The sequence below is a fragment of the Sinocyclocheilus grahami genome, unplaced genomic scaffold (genome assembly GCF_001515645.1).
Source record: "Sinocyclocheilus grahami isolate Dianchi unplaced genomic scaffold, SAMN03320097.WGS_v1.1 scaffold354.1, whole genome shotgun sequence".
Classification (NCBI taxonomy): domain Eukaryota; kingdom Metazoa; phylum Chordata; class Actinopteri; order Cypriniformes; family Cyprinidae; genus Sinocyclocheilus; species Sinocyclocheilus grahami.
The window spans coordinates 96,511-109,141 of record NW_015505533.1 but is presented as its reverse complement, the minus strand read 5'-3'; the positions used below and the strand labels follow the sequence as shown (position 1 = coordinate 109,141).

Genomic DNA, 12,631 nt, shown 5'->3' with positions numbered 1-12,631 from the left:
CATCTTTCTGTCATTCAGCAAGCGCTCTGTGTGTGTCAGTCTTATTTGGTGTTGTCTGTCCATTATCACTCTTTATTTTTCCAATACGAGTGTAGACAAACATACGGCGAGAGCCGGCAGCATCTCAGGCTGTGTTCTTCCCTGCCCGCGTTACATTTTGGGTGGGGATACACAGTTTGTGTGTTGTCTGCTTGGGAGCAAAACACGCTGAGTCTGCTGACTGTCCGCATTGCGAGCATTTGTCACTGCGTATGCTTGCTCTCCGAGGGCTCTCTTTGAGGAGGGAGTCTTCACCCGCGTTTCTCGCGCCGCCGGCCCCGCTTTCGCCGAGGCGGAGCGGAGACTGTGCTCGTGGGTTTCGCATATGGATCCGGTGGAGGGAATGTAGACGGGCGAGTCACTATCTTCTTCCTTAACCACCAGATCCAGCACCCGCTCTCAGGGTTCGGAAGCCCGTGCTGCGGTTCTTTCCCCCCGGTGAGAGGGCTCGACGCTCCGCCTGTCTTCCTCTGAGGAGGTTGATGAGGGCGTCGATGAGCTCGCCAGTTGCACAAGCATCAGTTACACAAGCATATTATGCCTAATATTATAATGAGCAGCTTTACTGTGGAGTGGAGCTGTTTTACAGTCGCACAAGCATTATGTCAATACTATTATGAAACAAAAAGAAAAAGACTCGCGCAGTCAGCTCTCGGAAATAAGGGGATGATTGTGCTTCTCCCCGCTGAACGCTCTGCTTCCGCCAGGCATGCTCCGAGGAGTGTGTCCGTGCTTGCGAGCTCGCGGTTCGGTCCCATTATTGCTGAGGCATGGTGGCGATTCAGATCGCGGGGATCGCACGTGGATCTAGCGGATGGGTTGGAGACGGCTCGCCCTTTCTCCGCCTGCACTCCCTAGATCCAGCGCTCTCTCTCGATGCTCGGAAGCCCGCGCTGTGGTTTCTTCCCCCTCTGAACGAGAGCTCGCTGCTTCAGCTATTTTTCTCAGAGGAGATTGATATTGTTTGTGTGACCAAGTGACTCGCGCCCTGCTGATGCAACGCGTGTATTACATCATTTTCAGTTTTTGATGTGAATGTTTACTCGTTTGGTTGTTTGGCTGCATTTAATTCTGAGGAATTAAATTAAGTATTTATCTGACTATGAGAAGTTAGATATATTATTTTCGATTTTTGATATGAAGCTTATCACACCAGATCGTGTTTACTCGTCTGGTTGTTTGGCTGCATTTAATTCTGAGGAGTTAAATTAAGTATTTATCTGACTATGAGAAGTTAGATATATCATTTTCGATTTTTGATATGAAGCTTATCATACTAGACCGTGTTTACTTGTCTGGTTGTTTGATTGCATTTGATTCTGAGGAATAAAATGAAGTATTCATCTAACTATGAGAAGTTAGATATACAGGGGCTCTTGGGATAAACATTTCTCGAGTAAGAGTACGTGTTTACCTCTCTTCCTCTGAGGAGGTTGAGGCGGTCAGCAGGGGCTGCTGGGAGGGAGTCTAGAGTCACAGTGGCACTCCCAGGCCGAAGGCTTATAGCGGAAGGCGGTTCTGCGGACCGTCATTCTCGCTGTATAGTTTCCATCTAAAACGTCCTGAAGCCTAAGGCCTATAGGCCTTCTGAGGGCCAGCTCCCTCTGGGGAAGAGTGGTCTACATCGCATTACACCGTGCCCGTCCCGGTGTTCCAGGGCACAGCAGCCTCCGGCGAGCGTTTCTTTCAGTTAGGTTCTTCACGGAGGTCTCTAGAGCAGCTAGTAGGGCCGTCTCCTACCGGTTCGCCGCTTCAGGGCACCGAGCTAGCCGCTCTGATTACACCAGAGGTCAGTCTCGAGAGACTGATTCCCTTAGTAGACTAATGTGTCTCGGGGGGTCCTGCACACTGTAGAGCGAGGCTATAGAATCCAGTTCTCCTCCGCCCCAGTTTAAACGGGGTCATCCCCACTATGGTGGGTCCCGAGCAGGCTCTGGTCATGGAACAGAAGTAGTTACTCTTTTGAGGAAGGAGGCCATCAAGGTGGTCCCTCCTCACTTAGCAGAGTCCGGGTTCTACAGTCGGTACTTCACCATTTATGGAAGGATGGAGGGTGGCGTCTTATTTTAGATCTGCGTCATTTGAACCACTCAGTCAGGCGACTGAAGTTCAGCACGCTCACACTCAAACAAGTCATGTCTCAGATCAAGTCAGAGGACTGGTTTAGCACGATCAATCTAAAAGATGCACATGTCTCCATCCTTCCTCATCACAGGAAGTTCCTGAGGTTTGCTTTTGGGGGCAAAAGCTTACCAACACCGAGTTCTTCCTTTGGCCTTGCACTCTCACCCCACACTTTCACGACTCAACCCCATCGACGATTGGTTGATATTATATTTGATATTGTGGGCATGTATGTCTCCTGCTCGGATCGAGTCGAGAGAGAAGGCCGGTCACTCACTGTCAAGCAGTTCCAGACTGCTAGGTCTGATGGCAGCCACGTCCAACATGGTTACTTTTGGCCTGCTGTACATGAGACCCCTACAGTGGTGGCTTAAGACCAAGGGATTCCCGCCCGGAGCTGTGGGTGTGGCCAACCAAGGTTGTTGAGACCATCCTCCATCCAGAGCTACCTCCATGAGGAAACTGTCCTTCTTGGTGCGGAGACCGCCAGCTCGACCCAGCTAACTGCCCGTTTGGTACAGTTCTGGAGTTCCTGCAGGCCTGTTTATCTGCAGGGTTGACCCACTCCACCCTAGAGGTCTTCGTGGTGGCCATTGCGGCCTACCACGCCCCTCTCGGTGGCCATTCAGTGGGAAGACACCCTCTTCTTACACGTTTCCTCCGCGGTGCGCTGAGGCCGAGGCCTCCAACCAGAGAAGCATTTTGCTAAGTGATGGAACAGGATGCTATTCCAAAGTTGGCCTTCGGGATGGCGGGTCCCGCCTATTTTAGCCATTCCTGGCTCCCTTTTCTCTCGCCTTAGTTGTGCTCTTCCACACTTGGCAGGGATTTGCAAGTCTGGTGGCATTGGCATTTTCGTTCCCGTAGCGTTACGACGCAGCTCGAGTTCCTGAAGGGGAACATCTCCAGGTTACGTATGTAACCATGGTTCCCCGAAGGGAGCGAGAGGCTGCGTCTCAGGGCCATACTTCCGGCATCCCTGCCAGCGCTTGCTTGACTCTTAGAAGCTGACACCGGTTTCACCGCACATGCTTTTATGCTTCCTGGTCACTACGTCACCCCGCCCATGACGTCTCGCCCATCCATTGGACTGATTACACATGTAATTCAGAGCGTGGTCATGCTGGAGACGTTCCCATAGCTTTTCGATGCAGCGTCTCGTTCCCTTCGGGGAACCATGGTTACATGCGTAACCTGGAGACGTTTTCAGCCATTTTTTGAAAATATTAAGGACTCAGCTGCTTGGATTGAGTTGGGCAGGTCATTCCACCAGGAGGGAACAGTTAATGTAGAAATCCATGAAAGTTTTATCATAGGTAGAATGCAAAATGTTTCAATACAAGCATTTCAGTCAAATGTAATTTATGAAATATTTAAAACCTTTAACCCACTTGGGTAAATCAACCCATGGCAACAGTTTAAAAGTAGCCCAATTCTGTGGAAAAAACGCGGACTTGGCAACCCTGCATCCAACAAGAGCTGCAAGAGTCTGATTTGACTGATCACAGGTCGAGAATAAGGAGAGATGACTGACAAGACCATGCTGGAGTATACGCTCAACAGATTCTGAGCTCATTGATAAATATCTGATCTTGTAAAATGTGCTCCCTTTACACAGAGTGCGTGTGATCGCAAAATCGAAAGTGAAAGTAAACAGCGCAAACACTCATTCAAAAATATTTAAACACTCCGCATCCTGAGAGCGGCTCCCTGATGCACCAAAATTATATACAATATTAGAATGTTAAAAGAAGTGGACACGAAAATCGCAGGAGCGAAACGCATGTTGCGGGAGCAGGCGGCAATGGTCAGAGATTCAGCGGGAGTGGGATTAAGAAAACAACCGAATCCTGGACATTTTGGGCAATAAAGAAATCACGGCTGGACGCATTTTTGAAGGTCCAAAAAGAGGACATGTCCGGGGAAAAAAGGATGTATGGTCACCCTAATTTATAATCTATTGCTAATCGATGTATTCTTTTTAAAATAGCATATAGAACATATTTTCTGCCTCATTCTGTGACAAGAAGCCTCATCAGATCACAAAAGGAAGCATTTGACTGGTGTTGTGGAGTAAAAAGGTTATAATTTTCTCTTTTGTTGGACAACAGGTTTAGAAATGTGAATACAAGGGAGGTTCAGCTTTAGGCATTTTAATTTAAGCATGTTTAGCTTAGTTAACGGAAGGCTACCTGCTGCCATCAGAACAAGTGTAATTACTGCATTCACGTGCTCCTCGAATGCTCTCATTTCCCCGAGTTGTGCTTATAAGTCGGAATGTGAAAACAACATGGACACGCTCTTTAATACAAAGATGTGTTGGATTTGTATTATTAGAGCTTTCCGACTTGAGTTCACGTGCATTTTCTCAGTCGTGAAATTATTATTTTTCACATGGGGTGCCAGTGATGATGCTTCTTACATCCTTTTCGGAGAACCTGAGGACAAATATTTCAAGCGATCGCTCAGGCATGGCACCGAAATGAGGAACCGAAATCTGCATTCGGATTCGGTGAAGCCTCATCAGGTCACAAAAGGAAGCATTTGACTGGTGTTGTGGAGTAAAAAGGTTATAATGTTCTCTTTTGTTGGACAACAGGTTTAGAAATGTGAATAGGTTTAGCTTTAGGCATTTTAATTTAAGCATGTTTAGCTTAGTTAACGGAAGGCTACCTGCTGCCATCAGAGCAAGTGTAATTACTGCATTGACGCGCTCCTCGGATGCTCTCATTTCCCGAGTTGTGCTTTTAAGTCGGAATGTGAAAACAACATGGACACGCTCTTTAATACAAAGATGTGTTGGATTTGTATTATTAGAGCTTTCCGACTTGAGTTCACGTGCATTTTCTCAGTCGTGAAATTATTATTTTTCACATGGGGTGCCAGTGATGATGCTTCTTACATCCTTTTCGGAGAACCTGAGGACAAATATTTCAAGCGATCGCTCAGGCATGGCACCGAAATGAGGAACCGAAATCTGCATTCGGATTCGGTTCTAGTACATACCGGTTACATAGGTACCCAACCCTAACGAGTACCAGCATGAGCATGAGCAGTAAGTAGCTGGCTGCAGTTCACTACCACTGGTGTCTTATATAAGAAAGGTTTCTTAATTCTCCAGATGGTCCATTTAAGCAATACTGTACTGACAAAAATAAAGGATGTGGACAAAGTGAATTATTGAACTAATTTTTATGCATTGTCACACAAAGCTTTGCAACACTGTGCGAAAATTGTTTTTTTAGAGGTACAACAGCTTGTCACTTGAGAAGTACCCTTAAAGACACACTCATGTGTAGTTAAGATACAAATATGTCTTTGAAAGAGTAACACTACACTGCAAAAACTAATCTTTGTGAAAAAAATGTGAATGAATGTGAAAATGTGAATTGAGATTCATCCCAGTACTGTTTTGTTTTTTCTCACACTACATTTAAAGTCATCATCAGCCAAGAAGAATTTTATGTGATGTATAATATAATTTTTATGTAATGTGTTTTAGGTATTGACCAAGGTCAGATGGCATATGAAGGTCAACACTGGCATGCCACTGAAGAGTGCTTCAGCTGTGCTCATTGCAATCAGTCTTTGCTGGGTCGTCCCTTCCTGCCGAAACAAGGTTTGATCTACTGTTCCCGCCTCTGCAGCCAAGGGGATGAACCTGAGTTGTCAGACTCTTTAGACTCTGCTTTCCAGAGTGCCCGTTCCTGTCAGTCACGCCACAGTACTCAGATTGGCAAGGATGGGACAAAAGGCAAAGGTGTACGACAAACATCATCTGGCCCTACACCATTGGTTGGTGATGCAGAGCCTCTAGCTGTTCAAATGGATTTGCTGAGCATCTCCAACCCAGCTCCCAGCCGTACACCCCACCGCACACCGACGAGAACCCCAAGTAGAACCCCAAGTCGGTCTCCAAGTCTGAACCATGAGCAGTCAGTTTGGGTAAACAGGGATAAGCCTTATTCCTATGAGTCTCAACAAAGAGATTCCTCCACATCTTCAAATCCCCATCAGCTACGAAGCCAATGTAGCATGCGTAGCGCTTACCCCCCTTCTCCCAATCAGCCACCAAAGATAGTGAGCAGTCCAGAATCTTGGTCTAAAGAACAACCTGGGGGTAATTACAAAAAGCCTCCAGTCATGGCTACTCTGAGGGGCCACTCTTTTAATGATAACTGGATGCACCATGGCCAGGAACCTGAATTTCATGCTCCTAAGCTCAAAACACAAATGAGCTTCAATGAAGTACCAAGCCGTAATTCTGGATTTTTGGACAAACGCAGTGTAAGCATGCAAGGCTTTCCTCGAGAGATGCGTCCTCCATTGCTGAGGAGCAGGCACCAATTTGGACCAAGCTTTGGTGAACTTACGCCACTAGAACAAACACCAAGAGGTTCTGCTGACTCAATGGCCCTTCCATACACTACAGGTATGCATAAATTCAGTTAGACTGATACATACAGTATATCATGATACGTCATATCATTACCTGACAGAAGTATGTTCAAAACAAGACATTAATTGGTTTATTCAAACTGTCACACATTTCATGTAGTATAACTATTTCTGATCTCTGTCCATTGTTTGTTTTCAGTAGGAAACTCTTTAGATGGGACCAACAGGCGTCAGGAGCACTTCTCTCGATTTTCTATGCCTGACCTAAGTAAAGACTCTGGGGTAAATGTGTCTGATAAAGGCACCATGGGTACATTAAACTCATCAATGCAGTTCCGCAGCACTGAATCCCTGAGCTCTGTCCCAAGACCTCTTGCTGAAATTGGCATGCCTGTAAGAGTAAGGTACCCTCCTCCACTATACTGGGATTCACCTAGAGGTTTAAGTTTTGAGGATCCAGTCAAAGGTCGCATTGGTCTTGCAGGAAGCATGTCATGTATGCAGGAAGGTAATGCCCAAGCAATGACACCACGGCCAAGACGCACTCAGACACAAGACTCACCCAGACAGCAGCGTCAACGTCACCACCGCAAAGGCCACAAAGGTCACAAATATCACTACCGCTCCCGCCGCTCTCGGTCAGACAATGCCCTACATTTAGCCACAGACAATCAGAGTTTCCCTGGGGACCCCATTCATAGATTTCACAATGACTTTGAGCGACCATCCTCGTCAAGAGTGTCACGCAATCTCTTTGGAGCAAATTATGGGTATCGACAACAGTTCTTTGGGCCTTGTCCTCGAACCACCTCTGACCTCAACTTGCAGGATCCTGAAGGTCCACAGATTGGACAGTATATGGGTAGGTATGGAGAAACAGTTGAGGATGAAGATCAGTTTTGCTCAACCTGTTCCTCTTCATCAGAGGTGTCAGAGGATGATTGTTACCTTCTGGGTGAAGTCATTCCACGGCCAGTGCAGCTGCGATATTTTGACAACGAGGAATTACGACATCGTTATAGTCCTACAGTGATGGGTGATCACACTCAACTACATACACGCAAACGGCGGAAAAGCAAGAACTGCTTCATATCATAAGCAAATGGTAATGTGAGTATCTGAGCATGTGTATGTGAGAGTGGGTATAAAGTATACAACAGAAGTTAGTACAGCGAGTACAAACAGATATGCAGATTGATACAACTCATAGGTTTAAAATTGAAAAAAGTTTTTATGTTCACAGGTTATTTTATAACCATGTTCATGCAATTAGGTTCATTGGAAAAATCAGTTCCCTTCTGAGGGAACTTTGAAATGCATCCTCTAGAGGTCGCTTTGGGGGAACGCCTTCGGCGAGACCGGTTTCTAAAGCATACATCTAAACACGACAATAACATTGGCTGGCGACAGCCTATGACGTCATTACCGGCGCGACCACAGTATAAAAGGACGCTGGGAGAACACGTCATCCTCTTTTTCGTCTTCACTGACTGTATATTTATGTTAGCATTAAACTAAGCACGACTAGGAGTGCATGTTCCCTTCGCCAGAGGCTTTGCTCTGATATCCGCAGTTTCACACGGCTCGCGTGTTGTGTGTGTGTGGTGAAGAGCAAGCGCGTTCAGCTCTCGAGGGACTTGGATGTGCTCTGCCATCCTAGGAATAGGCATGAATTGAATGTGCTCGACTCACGAAGAGACGGCTTGTGCTCATTTTCATGCATTCGCGGGACTACTGAGGGGGAGTGAGTACTTCACCATTTACCCGAGTTTGTAGATAGCGTTTGCACGAGTGCATTCGCCTCTCGCAGGATTAGCGATGCATTCGCGGCAGCAGTTTCCGTTCTCTCTTGATTTCTGAGGTAATAGCTCCCATGGGAGCTGAATGTGGTTGCAGTGAGAATTGTCTGCCCATTGCTTGCGGTTTGCGGTTGATGGGTAGAACATGGAAAGGACCTGACGGGAAATCTTTCCCTATCAGTAATTTCCTTCGTTTATATAGGAATTGTGTAATGTGGATAACTGTCTGCAGTTGTTGAACAGATGATTTTTATCATGTTCTTGTCAGATAACTACATTATATTGCACTCCGGGAGCGCATCTTCCTCCCTTCAATTCCCCTGATTCCACCTGACCGAGGTTAGGCAGGAGCCTCCTGCACTTGCATTGCAGTCTCTCATGCTGACCTATGGTTTTGGTTAGTTTCTATGTCTCATAGATCTATCTACTGACGGTCCGGACCCAAGTGTTCTTCGGACTTTGCCTTCAGATTATATCTGTGAGCTTGAGAGCTTCCTGGCATCAGGTTCCCAGTATAAAGCTGTAACCTCAGGACCCGCGGGTTCTCCATTTAGGTTGAGCTTTTTTCGGAGTATAATGCTTCGTTACGTGCTCCCTGATCTCCTGGCTGGGTGTTTACTTCGAGAAGCCAACCTGGCCAGGACGTTCTACTCATCTCTCACCCTGAGGGTTCTCCTGAGATGTGAGTCATTCCTCAACTATCATGCACGTTCTCTGGGCTAGAGCTCCTCTCGCTGAGGCGTTAAGTGGCTCAACACTCCTTAATTGCACTCTGCAGCTTGATAGATGGTCAGGCCCACGGGACCTCCCTGTCACACTGCCCTTATGGTCGTACCAGTAATCGCCCCTCCGTGGAGTGGGCTTGAGCACACTGCATTCCTTGAGGTACGCGTGAGATGTGTGTCTGCGGAAATCCTTCCTGAAAGCTTAGGCTCTGAGGAGCAGTACCTCTGTATGCATGAATGGCTATTGGGCTCCATCGTCACAGAGAGCAAGAGATTGCATACAGTTGCATCAGTTGACCATCTCTAATTGGGCCCTGCTGGATTCCCCACCTTCTAATCTAGCGCCGTTGTGCTCTAGGGCCCGCCTCAGCCTGATAACTGAGAGCGCTGCTCCAGAGAACTCCATATGCAACAATACTGAGTTGTTAGGCCCGTCTCTGTCGCCTCCTTGGTCAGTTGCCTCTATGCTGGGACCCTGTTGTTCCCTGTAGAGATGTGTGATCCCCTTCTAGCTGGATCCCATTTCTGATGTCCCATTGTGGTCAATCTACTTTCCGGATATGGCTGTGCTCCCCTCACTGTGGGAGGGTCTTTTATGAGCTCGCCAGTCCTGGGCAGACTATGTGAGTCCTCCTCTCTACTTCAGAGATAGGTGCGCTGCCCTTGGGCTATTGATCGCTTCGGTCAAGTTGGGTTCCTCTCTCCCCTTGCTAGGGGTTGAACCCTCCGCTCTTTAAGCTCCATGGCAGCAAAATCAGGTAGTTTGGCCGCTTGCTACCTCCCTGATTAATTGCCCTTATTTGGTTGAGCCTAGCAGTGCTCCCCTCACATCAGAGGGTTACCTTTGAGCATCCCACTCCCATTTGAGCGTCTGAGGCCTCCTTTCATCAAGTCCTCCACTCTTTGGAGCTCCATTGAGCAGCAGCAGCCTCAGGTTGTTAGGCCTTTTTCTGCCTCCCTGTTAGACTGCTCTCCTTGTTGCCTGAGCTTAGCAGTGCTCCCCTCAACTTAGAGCAGGGGTGTCCAACCCTGCTCCTGGAGAGCTACCATCCTGCAGACTTTAGTTCCAACCCTGCTCCAGCACACCTGTCTTTAATTATCAAGCAACCCTGAACACCTTGATTAGCTGGTTCAGGTGTGTTTAATTGGGGTTAGAGCTGAAATCTCCAGGATGGTAGCTCTCCAGGAGCAGGGTTTGACACCCCTGCCCTAGAGGGTCACCTATGAGCACGTGCTACCAAATTGAGCGTCTGAGGTGGGCCTCTGCTCTGTGGCAGCGACACCAGGTAGTTTGGCCACTTGCTGCCTCCCTGGCCCCTTTCTTGTTTGAACCGAGCTGTGCTCCCCTTAACCTGAGGGTCACCTGTGAGCTCGCTGCTCCCATTTGAGCGTTGGAGGTACTCTCTCACCGGGTCCTCTGCTCCATGGAGCTCCATTTTGCGGCCTCCTCAGGTTGTTAGGCCTCTTTCTGCCTTCCTGTTAGGCTACTCTTTTGGTTAAGCTTAGCAGTGCTCCCCTCATTCTGGAGGGTCACTGGTGAGCACGCCGCTCCCAAACTGAGCATCTGAGTTCCTCTCAGGACTCGAGAGTCGAGTCCTCTGCTCCTTGGGGCTCCGTTGGCCAGCCACACCAGGTTGTTAGGCCACCTTCTGCCTCCCTGTTGGGCTGCTTTTTTGATTGAGCCCAGCAGTGCTCCCCTCGTTCTTGAGGGTCACCTATGAGCACGCCGCTCCCAACTGAGCGCCTGAGTTCTCCCCTCGTTGAGTCCTCCACTCCTCAGAGCTCCACTGAGCAGCCATGTCAGGTTGTTAGGCTCCTTCTCTCTTTCTGTTTGGCTGCTCTTATGGTTGAGCCTAGCAGTGCTCCTCTCTTTTCCTGAGGGTCACCTATGAGCATGCCCCTCCCAACTGTCTGAGTGTCTCTCCCACTTCTGTGAGTCGGGCCCTCCGCTCTCTGGAGCTCCGTACGGCCACCACGTCAGGTAGCTAGGGTATCTTCTGCCTCCCTGGTGGGCTGCTCTTATGGTTGAGCTTTACAGAGCTCCCCTCCCTGATTGTGAGTCCATCGATTTTAGAGCTTAGTCTAAAAATGTTATGGTAAGTGCACATGCTAGTTCTCTGTGCACTTCTCTAAAATTCATATTCATAGTAGGTGTGTATGTTAAGCCTTTGCGCACCTTTCTAAAATTCTTTATGGAAAGGGTGACGCGATGCTAGCCTCGTCCCCTTTCTCTGAGTTGGCTCAGGCCCCAGTTCTTACCTTGGGCCCCACTCTCTCTGTGTGTATTTTTTTTATACATTTTTAAGTAAGATGTTTGCTACTTAGTTCCCAGAGTATCATGTGATCCTCGGGTAGCTCGTTCTAAGAGCAGAGGGTAGCCCCCTGGGTGATAGGCCAAGATATGGGTTTAGGTCAGCCCTGAAACTCGGCCGCATCCCCTTAAGGAATCCTTTTACTCTGATTCCAAGCCTTGAGCTTTGCCCAGGCTTCCTCAAGCCAGCCCCTCACAGGTAAGTTCTTTGGCACATAAGCTCAGGCCTTTGGCCATAGGGGATGATGTCACTGACAGCCATCAAAGCGTCCCTAGGGGCAAATCCCTTAACTTGGTTGAGTTGGTGCGTAGTGCTCTCCTTAGTATTGGCATGCACTCCACTCAGCTTGTCAGCGTGGGTATACCGTTCCCCAAAGCGACCTCTAGAGGATCCAGTTCGAAGTTTCCTTGGAAGGAACGTCTCAGGTTACGTATGTAACCATGGTTCCCTGAGAAGGGAACGGGACACTGTGTCCTCGAGTCCTCGCCATCCTTCGGACATAAGCTTCAGATGAAGAAGCGGATGATGAGTTTTCCCGGTGCCCTTTTGTGGTCGCGCCGGTAATGACGTCATAGGCTGTCACCTGCCAATTTTATTGTCGTGTTTAGATGTATGCTTCAGACACCGGTCTCGACGAAAGCGTTCCCCCAGACCTCTAGAGGACGCAGTGTCTCGTTCCCTTCTCAGGGAACCATGGTTACATACGTAACCTGAGACGTTTTGTTTCAATGACCACATATTTTCCAACTTGTGTGTCTGTCATTACATATGTAGAGTACAATAGGGCTAAAGGCGCACTGGGGTAAAAGCCACATTTGACTTCATTATCCTTTACACCACTAGATGGCACAAAAATTCACTTCAGCACTTTCCTTAACAACCAAGTTTGACTATGCACATGGAAATTTCGCAGAAAGAAACACGAAAATTCTGGGCTACTTTGATCTAATATTCATTTGTTTGTTTGTTTATTTACGGTTGTAAATGTATGTATCAAATGATAATAAATAAAATTGTGTAGCGAATCAGCTCATGGGGAAATATGAATAATTAATCATAACTAGTTATAATTAATTATAAATATTTAGATCTGCTGTAAGTATTTACTTGACCTCTCAGGGTCAACTGTCTGTCAATTCTAAGAACGTTAATTTCCTGGTTAAGGGAAATAACTTTCTTACTGTACAATTCTACACAGAGCCTGTAGCATAAATCTGCATGATTAAGGGACTCC

General features: G+C 47.6%; 1 protein-coding gene across 3 annotated transcripts in view; it reads left to right on the top strand.

Moving 5' to 3' along the window:
- Window positions 1-7,922, top strand: part of LOC107548742 (prickle-like protein 2) — a 94,983-nt gene extending 87,061 nt beyond the window's left edge. For 2 of the 3 annotated variants that reach the window (XM_016229544.1, XM_016229543.1), the window contains exons 7-8: window positions 5,666-6,595; window positions 6,761-7,922. In XM_016229544.1, coding sequence (XP_016085030.1) covers window positions 5,666-6,595; window positions 6,761-7,659 — 1,829 coding nt within the window. In that variant the 3' untranslated portion in view covers window positions 7,660-7,922. The remainder of the gene's footprint in view (window positions 1-5,665; window positions 6,596-6,760) is intronic. The other variant, XM_016229546.1, reaches the window with a different exon arrangement.
- Window positions 7,923-12,631: the final 4,709 nt, after the last annotated feature.